Source organism: Neovison vison, chromosome X (assembly GCF_020171115.1).
Source record: "Neovison vison isolate M4711 chromosome X, ASM_NN_V1, whole genome shotgun sequence".
In the NCBI taxonomy this organism is placed as follows: Eukaryota; Metazoa; Chordata; class Mammalia; order Carnivora; family Mustelidae; genus Neogale; species Neogale vison.
The window spans coordinates 15,914,236-15,939,410 of NC_058105.1; the positions used below are offsets into that span (position 1 = coordinate 15,914,236).

Below are 25,175 nucleotides of genomic sequence, written 5' to 3' on the forward strand. Positions count from 1 at the left end.
GCTCGGTGAGCTCGGAGTGCGGCCAGAGGCCAGGGAGACGGGAGTAATTGGGCCCTATTCTCTAAAGGCGCACTGAGGAGTGGGGCCCCGGGCTCTCGGCTCCTCCGGGCCAGAGACCAGGAGGCCGCCATTTGTATTCCCGTCCTCCGGAACTCTACGGAAAGCGCTCAGGGAACAAAAGCTCCTGAAAGCAAACCGAACGGATTACTCAGCCTGGCCCCTGGTAAGGGCGGTGCAATTCCACCTGGGGCAAAGACACTTGAAAATCACTACAACAGGCCCCTCCCCCAGAAGATCAACAAGAAATCCAGCCAGGACCAAGTTCACCTACCAAGAAGCGCAGGTTCAATACCAAGGAGAGCGGCAGAATTCCAGAGGAGGAGAAAGCAAAGCACGGAACTCATGGCTTTCTCCCCATGATTCCTTAGTCTTGCAGTTAATTTTATTTTTTATTTTTTAATTTTTTTCTTCTTTTTCAATGTTTTTTCTTCTGCTGCTAATTTTTTTTAACTTTTACCCTTTTCTTTTCTAACTTTTTAAACTAGTTTATCTAATATATATATTTTTTCTTTATTCATTTTCTTTTTTTAATTGTTTTTTTTTTCTCTGAACCTCTTTTTATCCCCTTTCTCCCCGCCACGATTTAGGATCTCTTCTGATTTGGTTAAAGCATATTTTTCTGGGGTCTTTGCCACCCTTTTAGTATTTTACTGCCTCCTTCATATACCCTTATCTGGACAAAATGACAAGGTGGAAAAATTCACCACAAAAAAAGGAACAAGAGGCTGTACTGAAGGCTAGGGACCTAATAAATACAGACATTGGTAATATGTCAGATACAGTGTTCAGAATGACAATTCTCAAGGTTCTAGCCAGGCTCGAAAAAGGCATGCAAGATATTAGAGAAACCCTCTTAGGAGATATAAAAGCCCTTTCTGGAGAAATAAAAGAACTAAAATCTAACCAAGTTGAAATTAAAAAAGCTATTAATGAGGTACAATAAAAAATTGAGGCTCTCACTGCTAGGATAAATGAGGCAGAAGAAAGAATTAGTGATATAGAAGACCAAATGACAGAGAATAAAGAAGCTGAGCAAAAGAGGGACAAACAGCTACTGGTCCACGAGGGGAGAATTCAAGAGATAAGTGACACCATAAGATGAAACAACATTAGAATAATTGGGATTCCAGAAGAAGAAAAAAGAGAAAAGGGAGCAGAAGTTATATTGGAGAGAATTATTGGAGAGAATTTCCCCAATATGACAAAGGGAACAAGCATCAAAATCCAGGAGGTGCAGAGAACCCCCCTCAAAATCAACAAGAATAGGTCCACACCCCGTCACCTAATAGTAAAATTTACAAGTCTTAGTGACAAAGAGAAATCCTGAAAGCAGCCCGGGAAAAGAAGTCTGTAACATACAATGGTAAAAATATTAGATTGTCAGCAGACTTATCCGTAGAGACCTGGCAGGCCAGAAAGAGCTGGCATGATATATTCAGAGCACTAAATGAGGGAAGCATGCAGCCAAGAATACTATATCCAGCTAGGCTATCACTGAAAATAGAAGGAGAGATAAAAAGCTTCCAGGAAAAACAAAAACTGAAAGAATTTGCAAACACCAAACCAGCTCTACAGGAAATATTGAAAGAGTCCTCTAAGCAAAGAGAGAGCCTAAAAGTAGTAGATCAGAAAGGAACAGAGACAATAAACAGTAACAGTCACCTTACAGGCAATACAGTGGCACCAAATTCATATTCTCAAACATTACCCTGAATGTTAATGGGATAAATGCCCTAATCAAAAGACACAGAGTATCAGAATGGACAAAAAAACAAAACCTATCTATATGTTGCCTACAAGAAACTCATTTTAGACCCGAAGACACCTCCAGATTTAAAATGAGGGGGTGGAAAACAATTTACCATGCTAATGGATATCAGAAGAAAGCAGGGGTAGCAATCCTTACATCAGATCAAATAGATTTTAATCCAAAGACTATAATAAGAGATGAGGAAGGACACTATATCATACTCAAAGGATCTGTCCAACAAGAAGATCTAACAATTTTAAATATCTATGCCCCTTACGTGGGAGCAGCCAACTATATAAACCAATTAATAACAAAATCAAAGAAACACATCCAAAATAATACAATAATAGTAGGGTACTTTAACACTCCCCCCACTGAAATGGACAGATCATCCAAGCAAAAGATCAACAAGGAAATAAAGGCCTCAAATGACACACTGGACCAGATATATTCAGAACATTTCATCCCGAAGCAACAGAATACACATTCTTCTCTAGTGCACATGGAACATTCTCCAGAATAGATCACATCCTTGGTCCTAAATCAGGTCTCAACCGGTATCAAAAGATTGGGATCATTCCCTGCATATTTTCAGACCACAATGCTCTGAAGCTAGAACCCAATCACAAGAGGAAATTTGGAAAGAACCCAAATACATGGAGACTAAACAGCATCCTTCTAAAGAATGAATGGGTCAAACAGGAAATTAAAGTAGAATTGAAAAAATTCATGGAAACAAATGATAATGAAAACACATGGTTCAAAATCTGTGGGACACAACAAAGGCAGTCCTGAGAGGAAAATATATAGTGGTACAAGCCTTTCTCAAGAAACAAGAAAGGTCTCAGGTACACAACCTAACCCCACACCTAAAGGAGCTGGAGAAAGAACAAGAAAGAAACCCTAAACCCAGCAGGAGAAGAGAAATCATAAAGATCAGAGCAGAAATCAATGAAATAGAAACCAAAAAAAACAATAGAACAAATCAATGAAACTAGGAGCTGGTTCTTTGAAAGAATTAATAAGATTGATAACCCCCTGGTCAGACTTATCAAAAAGAAAAGAGAAAGGACCCAAATAAATAAAATCATGAATGAAAGAGGAGAGATCACAACTAACACTAAAGAAATACAGACAATTATAAGAACATACTATGAGCAACTCCACGCCAACAAATTTGACAATCTGGAAGAAATGGATGCATTCCTAGAGACATATAAACTCGAATAAGAGGTGGGCAGTGAAAGGAAGCAGTTATAAATTCCAGCTACAACCATGTGACCTGCTACAGAACCCAGGACTGTAATATCATTGAGCTTGGTAAGTTAATAACATACCCTTCCTCTAGTTGGTAAGTTAATAACATCCCCCTCCTCAGGTAAGAGAACAAAGAAAAAAACAAACAACAAACTGCTTTCATAGAAAATTGTTAGGGCCACAGCCCAACTTATACTTAGAGAGAACCATAAAATTTCAAGTCTCCACTGCCTTTTTTCTTAGCCTTTTCTTGACTACAATTTTCTTGACTACAACATTTTAGGAGGGCTTCAGCAATATCTCATTCTATCATACAGCATAGAAAGTTCATCCTTGCTTCTCACTGGTCTTTGCAAGAACACAATTTTTTTTTCTTTCCTGGTGGTTAACTTTCTTGAGTGGGGGCAGGATTCTATTTTTTCTAATACCTTCTCAAGTTGCTGAATTAAGACACCTCTTTAAAACCTGAAAGTAAAGACAAATACAAGTACAGAGGCTATCTGACACATCTCTAATATGTAAGAGATAGTAGTGGATAAACAATAGAGCTTACAGTCTCCATGGGAATAGGAAAATGCATCTTCTTGGAAAAATGTCAAGAGTGTCAATTGAGGGCCTATGCCCACACCAGGTATAGTGAACATGGATATTCCATGGGCTTGAAAGAATGGGTTAGACTAGGATAATATTCACCAATATGCCTAGGGAAATGAGCATGAACTATGATTGAGTGCTGGGGCTTTTTTGTGACCCTGTTCAGCACTGAACACAACTGTTTGAAAAAATTGGAGAGTTAAAAAAAAAAAAGAAAGTGGAGAGTTCTTTGTTTACACCTACCTTGCAGCTTCCATGATGGTGAATTCAACAAATTGTTTCTTGACTGCAAGAGGTCCTTGCACTTCTTCAATCAAGGTGAAAATCCTTTCATACTCTGAAAATCATTTTTTTAAAAATTCAACATTTTAAAAAACATGAAGATGGTCTAGAATTCCACCTTAGTGCATCCACTCTGTCAGTAATCATTCCTCATGGGCTAGAGGGTTACATGGTGTTTGTGTTTTGAATGCTTACTAAGGAAACGATTGTAAACACTAACCAAGCAAAGTGTACTTAGGAATTTTGAGACCAATTCAAGAGAAATCACCCTAAATTATGTAAAAGCCCAGTATGGTCAAAGGATGAGTTCAAGAGGTGGGCTGAATATTCTAAATCATGGAATGAGACAGACTTCCCATGGTTTTATTAGAGCCATTCTTTCACTACTTGCTTCGCCCAAACTTCCGAACTTCCTTCATTAATTGATATTTTATATCATCATTAATTTTCTTTGCCACAGCAGGACTTATTTGCAATGTATTTGGCACTGCTCCTGGTGAAGACATTGCTGGACCTTTTGGGTCACCTGCAGAGCCACTGCAGTTTTTGTTTCCTCCTCCAAGTGAATTACTACCAGGTTTGGGAATCAGGCCATCTTTAGTGAAGTCATCAGTGGGAGAATCCAGCTGGTTGGGTGGAATACCAGCTCCTGCCCTGTTCGTAACTTCTGGCGCAGCAATTTTTGGCAAGAATCCATCAGGTGGGGTTGGATGACTTTCTGTCTTCTTTTCACGGACATCATGAGTGACAGTAGCACCTGGAAACCAGTTAAGAGATTGAGCTCTGAGGTAGGTGTATTTTGTCACTCCCAAAAGGGACATCCCTGTCCTCTGCAGTTTTGAGAACATTATTTATTTCATAAAGCAGGAGTATGTACCAAGTGTAAATGTCAGATCCCACAAATAGGGCTCTGTGAAGATTATACAATAAATCATCTTTTCTCTCTTGGCACTATGAATTCATACAAAAATGTGGTTGGACAGCACAACTAATAAATAAACATCCACAGAGCCCTGGCACTCGTGATTTAATGTCTCCTTGATGCCTTTACAAGGTGGAAAGCTGAACATCTCACTTGATGTCAAGATGTCTGATTTTGGCACTCTATCACCAAAAATCCCAGTCAGTATATGATCTTCCTCGTTTGTCTTTTCTGTTTCAAAAAGGTGAATTCCCTTTTACTCCAAGTCCAACACCTCTGCTTCAAATGCTTAGCCTTCTCTGTGCCAGGAACCTTGCCAAATGCTGGGAGATCAGCAGGGAACCAGACAGACAGAAACAGTCCCTACCCTTATGGAACTTGCATCCTCACGGGGAAGTCAGACGGTATGTGTAAAAAAGGCAAAGGGATTAACATCGTTTGAATTTGTGTTGGGAAGGAAGGAAGCAAGGATGTGAGTAAGAGCAGGATGGGAAGCCTCCATGATGTGAGGTCAGGCAGGGCACTCTGAGGAGGTGACCCCTGGGAAGAGCCAGGAGCAGGAGACAGAGCTGGCCTGTGCACACACAGAGGAGGCAGTCTGGCTGCCATGAGGGCCATGCACAGCCCATACAAGGGGATAAGCCAGGGCCATCGAGCAAAGGTCAGAGGCAGAGAGAGCAAGGAGGACATGTAGAGGATATATGATGGCAGGAGAGGATGGCAGGGTCAGGTCGTGCAGGGCACAAAGACCAGTGTCAGGAGCTCAGACTCTGTTCTGCATGCTCGGGGAGTTGATGATGACTTTCAGGATAGACGTAGCACAATCTGGTTTCTGTGTGGATAGGGTCACTTTGGCCGCAGGGCAGTGAATGGGTTAGACAGAGACAAGAATGGGAAACTGGGGTGGGGGGATGCCTGGGTGGCTCAGTCAGTTAAGGGTCTACCTTCAGCTCAGGTCATGATCCTGGCATTCTGGGACCGAGCCCCACATCAGGCTCTCTGCTCATGAGGAGCCTTCTTCTCCCTCTCATTCTGCATGCCACTCCCCCTGCTTAGCTCTCTCAGTCAAATAAATAAACAAAATCTAAAAAAAAAAAAAAGAATGGGAAGCAGGGAAATCAGATGAGAAACTGCTGTAGTAGCTTGGGGACAGATGGTGGCAGCATACACTAGAAGGATGGAGACAAAGGGGCCAATACAAGAATTCTGTTGGATGTCATGTTGCCTGGACTTGCTAAAGGATGGAAGTGAGAGAAGAACAGAAGAATAACAAGAGGAATCATGAGCGAATCTAAGTGTTCTGGCCTGAACCACTGGGGAAATAATAGTACAGGTGTGTGCAGGTTGTTAGGCCACTGCTCACAGAGTCGCAAGTGTGGTCAACCTCTCCTGATTCTGGGTCAGTGACCTTCAGCTTAAACTAGGCCATGGTTGGGACCATTTACACTATGGATATCTACAACTAAAATATATTGGGGCTTCTAGACCCTCCCAGGACTCCCATACCTGTGGGCAGCATGTTGTTACACCTTTTTAAATGTTACATGGATGGATGGTGTTATTAGCTGAGATGCAGAAGGCTGAAAGTAGAGAATTTTTGGAAAGGGAGAGGGTCAGAAGTTCATGTAGAAGCAGTTACATTTTAGACATGTAGTAGACACTGATTAGAGATGCCATGTAAGCAGTTGTATTTGAGACTAAAGTTCAGGAGCAAATTGTAGTCTAAAAGTACAAAGGTGAGAGTTCTTTAGTGTGAATCATAAACTGTAAGTCTGTGGAATCACTTAAGGAGGTAGAGGGTTGAAGTGAGCAGGGTCCAATATCCTGTTTTGAGCCTCTGAAATATTAGAGGTGGGAAAGAAGAGGGGAAAACTAGAAAAAAGAGAAGGAAAAGGAGTCACTAATAAGGGGATAAGGAATCTGGAGAATGTGGTGTCTGGAAACCCAAGAGGTTGTCCATGGAACAGAAAGCAAACAAACATATCATGTGTTGCTAAGAAATTAAAGTCAGAGTGTAGCAGCCACTGGTGACCTTGACACTAGTGGCTTCATTGGACTATTTTAAGGAGAAACCAGACTGGGTTAGAGCGCTGGGTTAGAGCATGAACATAATGTGAAGACAGGCAGAACATGTGCAGACCCATCCTGTTGTCAAGCCCACCACCTTTTCTGCCTCAGGAACTGTTTATTCTAAGTCTTACTTACACCACCCCAAATGGTTGAACCTACCATAGAGATTTGCCCCCCACACTTGCAAACATGCTCATATCTGTCCATCCCTCAAGGACATAACTACAAACTTCCTCTGACATGGCTGAGCCCTAAAGATGGGATTCCCACACTCCCCCCTCTTTGCTTAACCATGGTGACATACTCTGCCTTCTCTTAGTTGATGAGGGGCTGCTGGGCTTGTCAGGATGCTTCATTTGCTGTTGAAGTTCTGCTGCAAACTGATCTCCTTCATCATTCTTTGTTTGCTGAAAGATGTCCATGAACTTATTCCATTAAAGACAAAATCCGATCATTGGAAAACCACACTCTTTATATACTCATATAGCCATGCATTTATATTATTAATATAAATTTTAATCATTAGCCAAAAATTTATACTCACTCAACCCACACTGTGTTCTCAGAAAATACAATCTGATTTTAATTTAACGTAAGTGAAATAAGGAGAAGGTAAAATATAAGGTTTGGGTCCAAAACAAAACATGGGACAACCATGGCTGTTCAGAATGCTGGAGAATGAAAAAAGAAAAAAAAAAGAAAAAAAAAAGAATGCTGGAGAATGAGTGGCTCTCATCCTTCAAAATTAGAAATACATGATTATCTCTTTGGAGTACACACCATGTAGATTTACATTTTGTTAGTGGAAAAAAAAAGAAAATACCTTTTTTTGTGCTTTCAATCTATTAACAAACACTGATTAACACTCCATTAAATGATACATGTAAATAGTAAAAGCTAGAATCTATTGAAAATGTAAATCTGCCCATCCCAAACTTTATGGAGAATGAAATCTGTCATCCTTGGAGCTGGGTGGGAGCAGGGTTGGTAGTAAATCAAATGTGAAAGCAAGGATGTAATCCATTAACTAAAAGCTGTTTTCACCAAAGGATAACCTGAGGATATGCCCCTGCACTACCTGAATACAGTTGAAATAAGAATATTTTCCCAAACCATTTGCATTTCCCATAAAAGAGGAATCCAGAATGGGTGAAAATGTTTTCATTGAGCATTTAGTCTCCACCAGGTATTGTTCTCAGTGCTTTACATTAACTTAATCCTCCACCAAGCCCTGACTTAGGTGTGATTACTATCTCCATTGTTAAAAATGAGGAAACTAAGGCACAGAGAGTTAAGAAAAAGTCCAATTAACTGAGGAGTTTGGGGTAAGATGGGACAACTGTAAGTCTTGTTTTGTTACAGAAGAGATGGTAGCATGTTCTGTGCCTTTCTATCAATGATCTCTTCCATGACAGCAGATACAAACCTCTTCATCTTCATGCTTCACTGATTGTCAGTATGTCTGTCTCATAGACACTACATGTGTCTCACACTAAGATGCTCATAAGAACAATCCAATCATGGCAACATTATCTAGTACCTCAAGTTTCAAGAGGAACACTTAGCCATTTTCTGGGAAGAGCACTAATGACTTGAATAATGGAAACAGAGGAAGTAGACTATGATCTCAACATCAAAAGGGTTACTGGAGGATGAGGTGGGCAAGAATACAGACTCTGGAGCCAGAAAGATGTGGATTCAAATCCCGACTCTATCTCTTACCAGCTGTGTCATTCAGGACAAGGCATTTGACACCTGTCAGCCATTGTCTTATTAAAGGACAGATAGGAACACTTGTCTGCAGAACAATTGTAAGCATTAAATGTGATCATCTAAAACACCAGCTACTACTTTAGTAAATGGCAACTATTATTTTTGTCCCACCAACACACTCTAAGATCAGCAGGCTCCCTCCTTCTGTCCACAGAAGAATACTTGTATCATATTTCACCTTCTAAATAAATAGTAGAGCATATGACTTACATTAATCATTTGAAGAAAATAATTATACTAAATATACCACAATTTGAGCAGAAATTGTCATAGTTATATTACCTTCTTATCATTTTTAAGCAAATAGCTAGAAGTATAAACTCTTTTAGGTTGTCCTGGATCAGTCTCTTGAGTGGGAGAAGCTGTTGTCTTCAGATGTTTCTCATAGTTAACTATTTGTGTGAGTAGAACACTCTGATGGGAAATTGGGAAGTCATTGGGAAAGAAATTGATGTTATGCAGCTCAATCGTATGATCCTCTAGGGAGGACATAGCCAAATACAGTGTTAGTGAGGTGCACCATGGCTCTAAATAGAATTTAGAATCTCATATTTAGGATATCTATCACATTCTAGAGTCTAGAATCATCTCTCCTCATCTAAGTCATTAATCAGGCTAAAACCACTACGTCCAGAACAACTTCCCTTATGCCTCAAGCCAGGTTAGAGAACGGGCTGATCAACCTTATACCACCCTCCCAACTAAAAGACCATATTTTTTCCCATTTGGAATAGCCTGTGTTCCATGACATTGCTTTATAATCCAAAGAGCTTTGAGGACCTTAACTTCTTTGAATAATTTCATTAAACCTACAGATTTTCTTTCTAGGAGAGTTGCTTTAGAAACAAAACTTGGTGTATAATTTCAGGTGTGTGTCCAGACTAAGATCTGTTCAATTAGACAGATGATCCCACTTAAAATCTTCAAAAAGGGGGCAAAGAAGCATTATAGACTGACACAAATTATCCTACATATGATCAGTTAAGTTACTTTCATATAAATAAGGAATTCTCTGCTGAACTCATAACTGTAGGCAGTGTGATACAGTGTTAGGATGTGCATGCACTCTCTGGAATCTTCTAGATCTAGGTTCTGCCGCTATTCAACTGGCTAAATCTGAGGGAACTACTTTTATCATAAAATGAGCATAAAACAGTATCTACCTCATGGAACTGTTTTAAGGATTACAAGAGATAAAACATGAAGAGGGCACTGTATGGGAGATAGTCCAAGATGGTGGGAAGGGTAGGAGAAATTAGTTAGTCTGGTCCAAGTAATTCACCTAGATAGCTATCAAATCTTTCTGAACACCTGTGAACTCAACCAGAGATCTAAGAATAGCTGCAACCCTAAAAATAGAAAAACAACCACTTTCTGCAAGGTAGGAGGTACAGAGAAGTGAATCTGAGGCAACGTATCAGAAGATAGACCATGGAGTGGGTAGAAGGAGCCTCCATAAGCCAGCTACTGAAAAGCAATATACCAGAGAAGCACAAAATCAGAACATATAGAAGTTTGCTCCAATGAGAGGTGTCCCTGCCTAAATGGCACTCAGGTGGTAAAGTGGAGTGGAATCCTAGGTGGGACCGTGTGGTCTCCGAATCCCCAGGGGTGCATGAGTGCAGCAGAGTTCCCAGGCATCAGAGTGAGGAAGACGGCAGCAAACAGCAAGCCCAGGAGTGGGCTCTCAGCTCAGGGTTGCCATAAACCAAGACCCACGGCACACTAGGGAGACCACTCTCCAAGCAGGGACCCAAAAAGTGGAAGAACTGGCCAGAATCCCCCTTCCTCACCTGGGAGGAGCACTGTGGGTGTGTGTTGCAGGAATCTGCAGCATTTGGAGACTCAAGACAGGGTTGTGTGCCTGAGATAGAAACATTAGGTCACAGGCCAGGTGAGCATAAAGTGCAGATGAAGACCAGGGAGACAAGAGTGATTGATAGCTTTCCCCTGAGGGCTCACTGAGGAGTGAGACCCCAAGCTCTTGGCCCCCGGGCTGGAGATTGGGAGGCCACCATTTTCCATCCTCTAAAACTGTGTGGAAAGCCTTCAGGGAGCAAAAGCCACATAGAGCAATCAGGAGTCACTTACTTAGGTTGGCCACCTGGCAAGGGCACTGGGGACCCACCAGGGACAAAGACAGCTGAGAATCAGTGCAACAGGTCCCTCCCCAAGAAGACCAGCAAGAATATACAGCCAAGATCAAGTTTACAGATCATACAGAACTGTAAAACTCCAGGGCTAAAGGAATATAGCATATATAATTCATCGTATTTTCCCCACAATACTTTACTCTTTCAATTTTAACTTTTCTTCTCTTTCCTTTGGTAAACAGTTTCTTATTTTATCAACTTTTTTTATTGTGTTATGTTAGTTACCATAAAATACATCATTAGTTTTTTGATGTGGTGTTCCAATATTCATTGTTTATGTACAACACCTAGTGCTACAAATAATATGTGCCCTCCTTAATACCCACCACCAGGCTCAACTCTTTTACTTAATGTTTTTGAATTTTCCTTTTATAGTTACATTCTACCCTTTCATTGTACTTAATTTTATGTTTGTGTATACATACATGTCCAAGGAAAAAATATGTATGTTTTTCTTTCTTTACAATTTTGGGATGCAGTTTCTTCTAACCAGCAGACCAAAATACACCCAGAATCTAGTGTATGGTTCTATTCTCTTCACCTGTCTGATCATACTTTCTCTTTTTTTTTCTCCTTTTTTTGTTTGTCTTTTCTAGTTTTCAATCTTTACAGTTATATTCTACCCTTTCAATATATTTAATTTTGTTTTTCTTTATATTTAAGTTTTCTTTGTTTTAGAGTTTTGATACGATGTGCTTTCTTCTAACAAACTGACCAAAATATACTGTGAATATAGTGGCTTGTTCTGTTCTGTTCACCTGTCTGTTTATATTACTACTTTTTTTTTCCTTTGAATGTTCATTTGTATCACTACATTCTATCCTTTCATTGTATTTAATGGTAATTTTGTACACATAGGTTCTTCTTTCTTTATAATTTTGGGATCTAGTTTTCTAACAAACAAACCAAAATACACATAGGATTCAGTGTATTGTTCTGTTCTGTTCTATTCACCTGTCTGATTATATTCTCTTTTTTAATTTTTATTTTCAGTTTCAGGTCTCTTCTGATTTCTTTAGTGTATATTTATCTGGGGTCATTTTTGCCATTATCTAGTGTATATTTCTCTGGGGTCATTGCTGCCATTTTAGCATTTCATTATGTCACTCATCAATTTTTCCCTGGACAGAAAGACAGGATGGAAAAACTCACCTCAAAAAAGAGAACAAGAGGGAATACTGACTACCAAGGACATAATTAGCATGGACATAAGTAACATGTTGGCACTAGAGTTCAGAATAATGGTTAAAATTTACTGGCGTCTCTTGAAAAAAGCATAGAATACATTAAAGAACCCCTTTCTGGAGAAATTAAAGAACTAAAATCTAATCAAGTTGAAATAAAAAATTTTATTAATAAGATGCAATAAAAAATGGAGACTCTAACTACTAATATAAATGAGGCAGAAGAGAGAATTAGTGATATAGAAGACAAAATGATGGAGAATAAAGAAGCTGAGAAAAAGAGAGATAAACAACTACTGGATCATGAGGGAGAATTCAAGAGATAAGTGATACCTTAAAGTGAAACAATTAGAATAATTGGGATCTCAGAAGCAGAGGAAGTGGGGAGAGTAGGTAAATTGGAGCAAATTACAGTGGAGAACGTCCCTAATCTGGGGAAGGAAACAGGCATTCAAATCCAAGAGGCACATAGAACCCCTCTCAAAATCAATAAAAATGGGTCAACACCCCAAAATATAATAGAAAACTAGCAAATCTCAGATGCAAAGAGAAAATCCAGAAAACAGCTCAGGACAAGAGGTCTGTAACCTACAAGGGTAGAAAGATTAGACTGGCTGGAGACCCATCCAAAGTGATCCAGAGGCCAGAAAGGACTGGCATGATATATTCAGGGTGCTAAGTGAGAAAAATATGCATTCAAGAATACTTTATTCAGGTAGGATTTCATTCAAAATATACAGAGTGATAAAAAGCTTCCAGGACAACTAAAAGAATTTGTGATCATCAAACCAACCCTGCAAGAAATTTGAAAAGGGTCCTCTAAGCAAAGAGAGAACCCAAACATAACATAGACCAGAAAGGAACAGAAACAATATAGAGTAACAGTTACCTTATAGGCAATACAGTGGCACTAATTCATCTTTCAATAGTTACCCTGAATGTAAATGGGCTAAACGCCCCAATCAAAAGAAATAAGGCATCAGACTGGATAAAAAAGCAAGATTCATCAGTATGCTGTCTACAAGAGACTCATTTTAGACCCAAAGATACCATAAGATTGAAAGTGAAGGGGTGGGAAACCATTTATCATGCTAATGGACATCAAAGAAAGCTGGAGTGGCAATCCTTCTATCAGACAAATTAGATTTTAAGCCAAACACTGTAATAAGACATGAGGAAGGACACTATATCATAATTAAAGGGTCTAGCCAAAAAGAATATCTAACAATTGTAAGTATTTATGCCCCTAACATGGGAGCATCCAATTATATAAACCAATTAATAACAAAATCAAAGAAACACATCAGTAATAATACAATAATAACAGGGAACATTAACATCCCACTCACTGCAATGGACAGATCATCCAAGCAGATAAACAAGGAAACAAGGACTTTGAAAGACCCACTGGACAGATGGACTTCACAGATATATTCAGAACAATCCATCTAAAGCAACAGAGTACACATTCTTCTCAAGTGCATATGGGACATTCTCCAGAATAAATCACATACTGTGACACAAATCACATACTGGTACCAAAAGATTGGGATCATTCCCTGCATATTTTTGGAACACAGTGCTTTGAAACAGGAACTCAATCACAAGAAGAAATTTATAAAGAATTCAAATACATGGAGGCTAAAGAGCATCCTACTAAAGAATGAATGGGTCAACCAGAAAATTAAAGAACTTTAAAAATTCATGGAAACATGAAAATGAAAACACAACTATTCAAAACCTTTTGGGTACAGCAAAGGTGGTACTAAGAGGGAAGTGTGTACCTCAATATCATCAAAGCCATCTATGAAAAACCCACTGCAAATATCATTCTCAATGGGGAAAACCAGCTGTTCCTCCTGCTTGTGTGCTTTCTCTCTCTCTCCTTCTCTCTCTGATAAATAAATAAATAAAATCTTTAACAAAATTCAAAATTAAGGAGATAGTAAGCACAAAGAAATACAAAGAAAAAGCACAAACTAACTTGCTAAATACAAATCCAAATATTATTTGTAATAATAAATATAAGCAAAACTAAACTTGCCAGTGAAGGTTACCAGTAGGGAATTTTTAAAATTCTACTTATACATTCTTTAAAAGAGAAACATTTAAAGTTGAGAACATGGAATGATTGAAATTTAAAAATTAATATTTTATACCTGGCAAATATTTTTATACCAGGCAAATATTAATCAAAAGAAAGCGGAGCTAGTTAGTTATATTAATACCAGATAAAAAGAGACTTTAAAATGCATTATTACCGTGCAAAGGTCATGATAAAATAATCAGATTTAATTTCACCAGGAATGTTTAAGAGTTGTCCACTTGCATGAACCTAATAAAACAGCCTCAAAAATATATAAAGCAAGAATAAACAGAACTACTGAAGGAAATTGAAAATTTCACCTTCATTGCAGAAGATTTTTTAACATAATTCTCTACATTATTGTTAGTTCAAACAGACAAAAGATTAGTAAACGGATAAATGTTAATAATACAATTAGCAAGTTCAATTTATGGCCAAAAATCATAGTATAAATTCTTTTCAAGCATACTTAGAAAAATGGCCACAGCATGGAAGCACTGGGTGTGGTGCATAAACAATGAATTCTGGAACACTGAAAAGAAATTTAAAAAAAAAAATAAAAATTTTTTAAAAAATGGCTACAGTCTCATCAATGTTCAAATACATAGTTTCATACAGCCCATACTCTCTAAGCAAAACGAAATTAAATTAGAAGTCAAGAACAAAAGAAAAATGTATTTAGAGGTTTTTAAACACTCTTCTAAACCAATACACAGAAACGAATAAGGAAAATATTACGTAACAGAACTTTTTGGATGCTATGAAAGTGGACCTCAAAGGTATAGCCTTCCTTATGCTCTTTTGTTAAAAAGGGGGAAGTGGGGTAACTGGGTGGCTCAGTTGGCTAAGCGTCTACCTTCGGCTCAGGTCACAATCTCAGGGTTCTGGGATTGGGCCCCACATCAGGCCTTCTGCTTAGCGGGGAGTCTGTTTCTCCCTTTCCCTCTGCCATTCCCCCATCTTGTTCTCTCTCTCTCTCTCTCTCTCACATAAATAAATAAAATCTTTTTTAAAAATAAAAATAAAAAAGGAAAAAAAAAGACTGACAATCAGTTATCATTGTCCAGTGTTAGAAGTTGGAAGAAATGGGCACCTGGGTGGCTCAGTGGGTTAAGGCCTCTGCCTTCAGCTCAGGTCATGGTCTCAGGGTCCTGGGATCGAGCCCTGCATCAGGCTGTCTGCTCAGCGGCGAGTCTGCTTCCCCCTCTGTCTCTGCCTGCCTCTCTGCCTACTTTTGATCTCTCTCTGTCAAATAAATAAATAAAATCTTAAAAAAGAAGAAGATGGTAGAAAGGTAGACTAAATCCAGAGAAAGTAGAAAGAAGGAGCTAGTAAAGATATAGCAGAAATTAATGAAATAGAAAAAGAAACTGCAATAAAGAAAATCAACAAAATCCAAAGTTTGTCCTTTGAGAACAACAAAAACACTGACAAGCCTTTAATGAGGTTAATCAAGAGAAAGATTATCTACCAATAAGTAATACTAGGAATGAAAAGGGAAAGATAACTGAGGATCCAGTAAAGATTTTTTAAGAGGGGATGGTGAGTACTGTGAACTTTATATTAAATTTGAAAATATAGGTGAAATAGAAAATTCACAGAAAAATATAACTATATATCCTTGTGGAAATTATTTTATTTTTTTTAGAGAACGAGAGAGAATGCATGCCATAGCGGGTGGGGAGCAGAGGGAAAGGAACAGAAAGAATCTTAAGCAGACTCCATGCCCAGCGCAGAGCCCAACAAGGGGCTCAATGTCACAACAGTGAGATCATGACCTGAGCCAAAATCAAGAATTGGACACTTAACTGACTGAGCCATCCAGGTGCCCTGAGAATCTTCTTGTAAGTACAGTAGATAACCATATGGGGAAAATGAACCTTGATCTTTACAATTTTCCACACACAAAATTTATTTCCGATGCATCAGAAATCTAGAAGAAAACTTGTGACATCATCTTCATGACTTTGCGGTAAGCAAAGATTTTTAAACAGGGTACAAAAACAAATCTAAGATTGATTAATTGGAGTTCATTAAGAACCTCTTTTCATCAAAAGACATTATTAAGAGAGTGAAAAAGTAAACCAGGGACTCACAGAAGATATATATTCATAGCATATACGTATGAGAAAAGATTTAAGTTCAGAACTTAATTGATAAGATTTAAGTTCAGAAATTGATAAGAAAAAGGCAAATCCCCAAAAGATGGACAAATTGCCTGAAAAGGAACTTCATAAGGACATCTGCAAATGACCACTAAACTGACAAATAAGAATAACTCATTAATCAGCAGAGGAATTTAAGTCACAGCCACAACGAAATGCCATTAAACACCCACCAGAATAGCTATGTTTGTGAGAATTCGATGTAGCTGGAATTCTCATACATTTCTGGATTGACACACGGGTTCCTCTGTGCCTCAGCTGGCACTTGATCACAAACATCCATTGTGATAATGTGAAAAATTGTGGCATCACCACATGCCATGGATTACTTTTATCCCATTGACCACTGGCAAGAAGCAAAGCACTGCCCTCAAGCCCAAAGGTCAGTGAAACCAACCCCAAAATCTCATCCAGGAACCATCCTACCTGCAGCCCCAGCTCTATTTCAGAGGGCATCACATCGGTAGAGAGAAACCACAGAGTAATCTGAACATTACTGTTTAAACATTTACATGTTTAATATAAAGAATTATTAACTCAAATGGGGGGGAAAGAGTAACAAGAGATTGACTGGGAGGAAGTAAGCAGAACTCTAAGTAGAGGAAAAGCAGATACAAGGAGCGGCTACTGTCCCCAGAATTGAAAGAGAGCACTTGCAATGGGCTAAATGTTTGTGCCTAGCTCCCTAAATTCATATATGGAATCTTAATCCCAGGATAGTGGTATTTGCAGGTGGGATTTTGGAGAGGTCATTTCGTCATAAGGGCTCCGCTTTCATGGTAATTACATGGTTCCACCTTTGCGGGAGTGGGATTAGGGCCCTTGTAAGAAGAGGTTTTCTTTCTGTTGTGTGAGGATAGAAGAAGTCAGCTCTCTGCGACCCGGCAGAGGCCCCTCACCAGAACCTGTCCATGCTGGCACCCTGGTCTTGAATGTCCAGCCTCAGAACTGTAAGAAATACTGCTAAATAAATAAATAAATCTTTAAAAAGGGGCGGGGGGTCCGCCTGGGTGGCTTAGTGGGTTAAAGCCTCTGCCTTCGGCTCAGGTCATGATCCCAGAGTTCTAGGATCGAGCCCCGCATTGGGCTCCCTGCTCCCCCCCGCCTCCCGCCCGCCACCACCTGCCTCTCTGCCTACTTGTCATCTCTGTTAAATAAATAAATTAAATCTTTAAAAAAAAAAAAAAGAACTGTAAGAAATAAATTGCTGTCGTTTCTTAAGCCACCCAGTCTGTGGTCCTCTGTTGTGGCACCCAAGACAGCCTATCCTCCCACTCTTCACCCGGCCATTGCAGAGATAGAACATTCAAAGAAAAGCCCACTGCAGCTCCCCACCCCCCACATCATTCCTCGGCTGAGTTAAAACACTCAAGGTGGAATTCCGCAAGGATCGAGTGAGCTCCCGCAAGGAAGACTGCTGCTCAGAGCTGAGAAGGAGCACCCAGGAAGTATCCCGTCGGGGCTGAGAGCACACAAGGCAAAGTCCCGCTCAACCAGAAGACTCTGATCTATTATCACTGCACCAGGGAGGTGTAAGGGCAGCTGCAGGACTTGGGGTGCTGTTGGCCACGCTGCCCCGCAGCAGCCCGACCCCGGAGAAGCTGTGTGTGGTGCACAGCCTGGTGCTGGAGAAGCCTCACGCCCCCCAGCAGCCTGCTGTGCCCACTGCCCAGAACGAGAAAGCGAAACTTTCCCCTTGACTTTGGCGCCCTCTGTAGGCAGACATTAGTAACAACAGCTACAAGAAAAATTCAAAGGCCCCAGAACATTTCCCCAGAGCAGGACAAGAGTAAATTTGGAGCTTACAGGCAGTATAACTAGGCACTTTATTAACACACTACAAAAGGAGTGTAACTTGATCATCCCGAAGAATTAAAAAAAAACCGGGACAAAAAGCAATAAGTATTCATGAAGAAAGAGTTAAAAGCATTTGTTAAGGAGGATATATAAATCTACACAAATTTAAAAAATGAAAATAAATCTGCAGAAATCTTCAGCATATATTATTCCTAGGTGTATAATTGGAAGTATTGCTTGTGATATCAGAGACAACTTTGCCCACGGTCGTCCCTTCTGTCCAACGCTCCCTACTGGAACTCCTACCCTGCACCTTCAGATGGTAAATGGCTGTTTGCTCAGAGCGAGCTCTCACGCTGGTCAGTGATGGACGAGCCCGGGGGTGGAGTCTCCGGGCACGTCAAATAGTGACAAGAGTCTGGGAAAGGAGATTTGTGGGGAGCGCCCATCAGTTTCGTCCCCTCCAGTGGCTGACTGTCGCTGGTGTTCCGAGCCACTGCGGACGCGAGGTCCTTGGTTTCAAGGCCACCGCGGGGCTGAGGAGGGGCAGCGAGAACAGTGCTGGCGACAGCAGCCCAAAGCTCCCGGTCTCTAGTGGGACGGAGCCATCTCTCTCGAGTGAAGGCCCTTCCGGTCGTTGCCAGGCTTGGGTTAACTAGCGCCGTTCTGAAACCAGTTAATTAGACAGGATTTGCCCGCGTTCTCCTCGCCTGTATGCTGGGGCGGATTTTCGCAGGCCCTGCCTCCACCGACCCTGAAATGCCTCCTCCTATAGGCTACATAGTAAACTAAGTATAAAATCCAGTGCATGAGACTGCAAATTATTTATGCTGTTTCTCTCTTGTTCTGGAAGGAAACTGGAATAGGCAGTGCCTGCATATCAGGAAGAACTCTCTAGAATCCAGGCTGCACGTATTGCTTCTCTAGCCAACTGGTTTTAGCGAAATCCACATGAGCGCATGCGAATCCCCATTCCGGGAGGGAGTTTATTCATTGTTTAATTTTGTGTGACAAATTACCCCCACTTTCACGGCTTCAAAAATCATACCAAACTTAGAGGCTTGAAAGAATATTTGTTCTCTCTTCTCTCAGGGTCCTGTAGCTCAGAAGTCTGATTTCAGCCGAGCTGGGCTCTCGTCTGGAAGATGTGGGGTGGAACGCGGTTCCGAATTCATTCGCATCTTTGGCGGAAGTCAAGTCCTTCTTGCTATCAGACAGATGCTGCATTTCTCGCAGGTTGTTAGCAAGGGCACAGTGTCACCTCTAGAGGTCACTCTCGGGCCCTTTTCATGTGGCTCTGTTGTCTCCAAGGGAGCGATGACACATCAAATTCTTAGGTTTCTAACTCCCTGGGCTGCAGCCACCAGCTGGAGGACACGGATTCAAAGGCTCAGGAGGGCGGCTGGGCGCTCCCATTCATCCCACTACAAGGGTCAGATGACCAGTAGTCTCAGTTCCATCTGCGAAGTCACTTTTGTCCTGTAATGTCGTGATGGGAGAACACCAGAGGGCAAAGGTCATGGGGAACATCTTGGAATTCTCCTGAGCAAGAAAAAGAAGTGAAGGTCGCAGGACTCAGAGCCATGGGTTTGGGGCCACTTCCTCGTGCAAAGCCCTCATGGCTTTGGGACCTGCTTGGGCTGATCTTGCACACACCACTTCCATTTGGAAAAGGCTGCTTCTGTGCACACCCACGGCGATGACTTGGTGGGTCAGAGAGCACCCGGGTTGGGACGGACAGCTCAGGTGGCATGGGGACGAGGTGTCCCCTGGTCAAGCCTTCAGTCCTACTAAGGCCAGTAGTAAGCCCAGTGTTATTCCAAAGGACCAGAATGATGTTTTGGTTTGTGCTGGTTTTGGAGCCGGGGTCCTCTAATTTGTGCTGGTTTGGAGCCGGGGTCCTCTAATTATGGACAAATCTGATTATTTCTTGTCCCCAACAGATAGTCACCCTGGTAAAGGGATGCAGGCCCCTTTGGGTATGCATGGGAGAAAGATAATAACAGAAACTTTTTTAGAAGGGCGCTTCCTTAAGAAGCCTCCCCCTTCATACACGAGCTTTTGGATCTTTGACCAAGTCAGGTGTGGGGTTTGATTGGTTCAGGGACTCTTGGTCAGAAGGGGAGTAAGCAGGTGTATGTGGGCAACGCACGAGATACTCCCATGTCAGTACGCCCACATCCACTTACTTTGGTCAATGGAAACTACACCAAGTTAATTCATTCAGGACTGCTAATGGCCATGAACCTTGGAGAGAAGGTTTGGGTCACCCCAATAGGAACAGGACCATCACCAGGCAAGGTGCTTGCTGAGAGCTAAGGGAATGTGGAGTGAGTAATGAGAGAAGTGACCACACAGCCATTTGTAGAGTCAAGGACGGTAATAAATATGAATATTACTTCCTTGCATTGATAAGAATAAGTTTACATACAGAATAACTGAATGCTTTTTTATTTTTTTAAGATTTTATTTATTTGAGGAATAGAGAGTATGAGCTGGAGGGGAGGAACAGAGGGAGAAGCAGACCCCCTCTGAGCAAGGAAGCTGACACAGGGCTCAATCCCAGGACCCTGGGATCATGATCTGAGCAAAGGCAGATGCTCAACACCATCCAGGAGCCCCACCCAATATTTTTGGGTTTCATTCCCTCATCCCCTTAGCCACTAACTTAGAATGTGTTAATGTGAAGTAACTTTATTTCTCAGTATTCAAGATGCAGGATATTAAAGGCAGAGGAGGGGCGCACCTGGGTGGCTCAGTCAGTTAAGCATCTGCCTTCAGCTCAGGTCATGATCCTAGGATCCTGGGATGGAGCCCTGCATCAGACTCCCTGCTCAGCGGGGATCCTGCTTCTCCCTCTCCCACTTCCCCTGCTTGTGTTCGTTCTCTCTCTCTCTCTCTCTCTCTCTCTCTCTTAAATAAATAAATAAAATCTTAAAAAAAATAAAGGCAGAGGAGAGGTGCCTGTGTGACTCAGTTGGTTAAGCGTCCGACTCTTGGTTTCAGCTCGGGTCATGATCTCAGGGTCATGAGATCAAGTCTCTCTCTCCCGGGGTGGTTGGGTTAAGGACATTGGAAAGGGTATGTGTTGTGGTGAGTGCTGTGAAATGTGTAGCCTGACAATTCACAGATCTGTACCCCTGGGGCAAATAATACATTATATGTTAATAAAAATTTAAAAAAAAAAGATTCTCTCTCTCCCTCTGCCCCTCCCTACCCCCCCTCCACCCGGCACTCATGCACTCTTTTTTTCAAAAAATTTTTTAAAAATAAAGTCAGGGGTGATCTAGGCAGCCAAAGAATGACAAAGACCTAAAGGCAAAAATTGAGCTTTGTACCCTCTTTAGGAAAATGGTCAACATGTTCTGTCATAAGCCAGGAATCTGGTTTCTTTACTGCCTTTACGTCAAGATGAAGTGTGGTTTAAAGAGATGTTCACAGGTGCCAAACACACAAGCAGGCGTCGACTGTAATGTGTTCACTTGGTCAGATGGCGCACATTACAAACGCCTCCACTGGCTATTTCCAGTCAGAGTGTGCCACAGGAGGTTTCCAGAGACTGAAGGGCATGGCAGAAGAGAAGCCACCGCCATTTTGTAGCTCACACACATTGTTTCCGGTCTGCTAATTCACCTGTTGGCCAGAGTCAGCAGCTGGCCCTGCCATGTCTTGACCTTATCCTGGATTCTCCCTCAGTTTATCTCGTGGATGTTTCTGTTTAGCCCCATGAGGCTGGGCCCTGTATTCTGCAGATACCCTTGTTACCAAGGTCAGAGGCAACAAGAATGGTAATGCATTTGTTTGTTCCTTTGGGGTTCCAGATCAAGTTTGTGGGTTTTAGCCCATGAGTTTTCCCCCCACCGGAGTTGAGGTGACAGCACCCTTTTAGAGACATCTTAACCACATTCCACAATTGGATAAATAAGACGAATTTTCTGTACCAGCATCACCAGCAACAACAACATATACATCCCCTACTTTTTCTGCATCTCTAGTTGACTGATACAGACAGGAGGATGACTACATCTTTTTTTTTTTTTTTTTTTAGATTTTATCTATTTATTTGACAGAGATCACAAGTAGGCAGAGAGGCAGGCGGCAAAGAGGGGTGGAGCAAGCTCCCTGTGGAGCAGAGAGCCCAATGCGGGGCTTGATTCCAGGACCCTGGGATCCTGACCTGAGCCAAAGGAGGCTTTAACCCACTGAGCCACCCAGGCGTCCCGGAGGATGACTAAATCTTATTAAGCCTCCTTATATCACTGGCTTCTAGAGCCTGGTAGTCTTCCCTATGCTGATATATTGTAGATAGAAACACCTTTGAATTTCATCTTTTACAATCTGTTGTTCAGTTCAACGTTTCAAATCCAGCATAAACAAATACCATTACTGATTGGCAATGTCTTATTTTAAGTGGCTATAACATGATACCACAGACATGGTGGCTTAAAAACAACAGAAATTTATTTCTTGCAGTTCTGGAAGGTGCCAGTCTGAGATCTAGGTGCCAGCATGACTGGGTTCTAGTGAAGGCCTTACTCCAGGTTGCAGACTGCTCAATTCTCATTATGTCCTCATGCGGCAGAAAGAGCGCAAGAGAGCTCTCTGGGGTCTCTTTTATTAAAAAATTAATCCCATTCAGGAGGGCCTCACCCCCATGACTTAGTCACCCCCCCAAAGGCCTGACCCCCTAATCCCACAACCCCACAATGCACAGCCTCCCCCGCTATGAGCATCCCGCTCCAGAGTGGGACTTGTGTTACAACTGATGGACCTGCACTGGCGCATCAGTACCACCCGAAGTCCAGAGTTTATGTTGGGGTTCAGTCTTGGTGTGGCACATTCTTTGGGTTTGGGTAAATGTATAATAACATGTACCCACCCTTATAGTATCACACAGAGTATTTTCACTGCCTTAAAAGTCCTCTGTGGTGGGGCGCCTGGGTGGCACAGTCAGTTAAGCACCTGAGGCTTGGCTTTGACTCAAGTCATGATATCCAGGTTGTGAGATGGAGCCTTACATCATGCACGCCACTCAATGTGGAGTCTGCTTGGGACTCGTTATCTCCCTCTCCCTCTGCCCCTGCCCCCATGCTCTCTCTCTCTCTACATATTAAATAAATAAATAATTCTTTTAAAAAATCCTCTGTGCTTGGTCCATTCATTTCTCCTCAATCTCTCCAACCTCTGGCCACCACTATCCATTTTATTGTCTCCAGAGTTTTGCCTTTTCTAAAATGATGGATATCTGGTTCTAGAACTTTCTTACTATCCCAAAAGGAAACTACACTAGCAGTCATTCCCCCATTTCCTCCTCTCCCCAGTCCCTCAGTGCTAGTTATGTATTTTCTGTCTCTATGGATTGGCCAGTTCTTGGTATTTCGTGTAAACAGAATCATACACATATCTTGTCTCATTTGCCTTCTTTCACTTACCATAATGCTTTCAAGTTCACCCATGTTGTATATGTGTTGGTATTTTATTCCCAGCAATGTATGAGGGTTCCAGTTTCTCTACATCCTCAACACTTGTTCTGTTTCTTTTTTATTGCAATCGTCCTGGTAGGTGTGAAGTGTTATCTTATTGTGGGTTTGATTTGCAGGTCCCTAATGACTAGTAATGTTGAGTATCTTTCCATGTGCTTGTTGGTGCTTTGTGTATGTTCTTTGAAGATACTTTTTTTCCCAAAAAATTTTGGCCTCTTTTTCCTTAGACTGCTTCTTTACTGTTGAGTTGAAAGAATTCTTTTTATATTATGGACATTAGATACATGCTTTGCAAATATTTTAAAATACTCCCAGCCTATGGGTTATCTTTTCACTCTCTTGATAGTCCTTTGATGCACAGAAGCTTTTAATTTTGCTGAGGTCAAATTATCTATATTTTCTTTTGTTGTTTGTGCTTTTGGTGCCATGTTTAAGAAACCATTGCCAAATCCAAGGTCATGAAAATTAGCTCCAAAATTTCCTTCTAAGAGTTGTATGGCTTTAGCTCTTATTGACTTTAATTTTAAAGTTAATTTTTGTATATAGAATGAAGTGGGTATACAACTTCTGTTACTGATTTCTAGTTTGATTCTATTATGGCAAAGACAATACTTTGTAGGGGCTCCTGGATGGCTCAGTCAGTCAAGCATCCACCTTTTGATTTCGGCTCGGGTCATGATCTCAGGATCATGGGGTCGAGCCCTGAGTCAGGCTCTGTGCTCACTGGGGAGTCCGCATGAGATTCTCCTTCTGCTCCCTCCCCACCACTTGCATGAACTCTCTCTCTCTCTCAACAAATAAATAAAATCTTTTTTTAAAAGATACTTTGCAAGCATAGGGCGCCTGGGTGGCTCAGTGGGTTCAAGTCTCTGCCTTCGGCTCAGGTCATGATCTCAGGGTCCTGGGATCGAGTCCCGCATCGGGCTCTCTGCTCATCGGGGAGCCTGCTTCCTCCTCTCTCTCTCTCTCTCTGCCTGCCTCTCTGCCTACTTGTGGTCTCTGCCTGTCAAATAAATAAATAAAATCTTTTAAAAAAAAGATACTTTGCATGATTTCAATCTTTTAAAATTCACTGAGACTTGTTTTATGGCCTGACATGTGGACAACCCTGGAGAGTACTTTGTGAGCACTTGAGAATATGAACTCTGCTCTCTAAGTGTCTGTTAGACCTAATTGATTTACAGTGTTGTTCAAGTGCTCCATTTCCTTACTGATCCTCTAACTCGTCGTTCTATCCTCTATCGTTCTGAGCCTAATGCTTAACCAGAGGTGAAATCTTATGGTCCTCTCAGGTCTTTTCTGACTCTGAGCCCTGCCACGGGCATGCACATGGTTTTCTAGATACCCAGGTGCACACGGGAACATGTCAACGGCCTTATTCTCCAAAGTAACTCATTCCCCAGTGTTTCCTTCCCAGAGGTGGGCCAAACAGAAGCAGTCCCTCTGGGAGCCCCCAGACAGGTTCAAACAGACAAACACAATTCCTTGGGACTAAGGTCCAATCCCCTCCCTCCAGAACCAGGAATCCACACTTAGAATGCAAGCTTCCATCATCAAGACCAGGGAGGGAGTTGGGCAAGAATACGTTCAAATCCCCCA

At 41.4% G+C, this 25,175-nt stretch overlaps 1 protein-coding gene across 1 annotated transcript; it reads right to left on the reverse strand.

Moving 5' to 3' along the window:
- Nucleotides 1–3,458: 3,458 nt before the first annotated feature.
- Nucleotides 3,459–16,763, reverse strand: LOC122897041 (integrator complex subunit 6-like). The gene is made up of 5 exons (XM_044235184.1): nt 16,723–16,763; nt 7,240–7,342; nt 4,335–4,700; nt 3,905–3,998; nt 3,459–3,532 (listed from the first exon to the last, which is right to left on the reverse strand). Exons 1-5 carry the CDS (start codon nt 16,750–16,752, stop codon nt 3,526–3,528), a joined length of 600 nt encoding a protein of 199 aa, XP_044091119.1. The 5' UTR covers nt 16,753–16,763; the 3' UTR covers nt 3,459–3,525.
- Nucleotides 16,764–25,175: the final 8,412 nt, after the last annotated feature.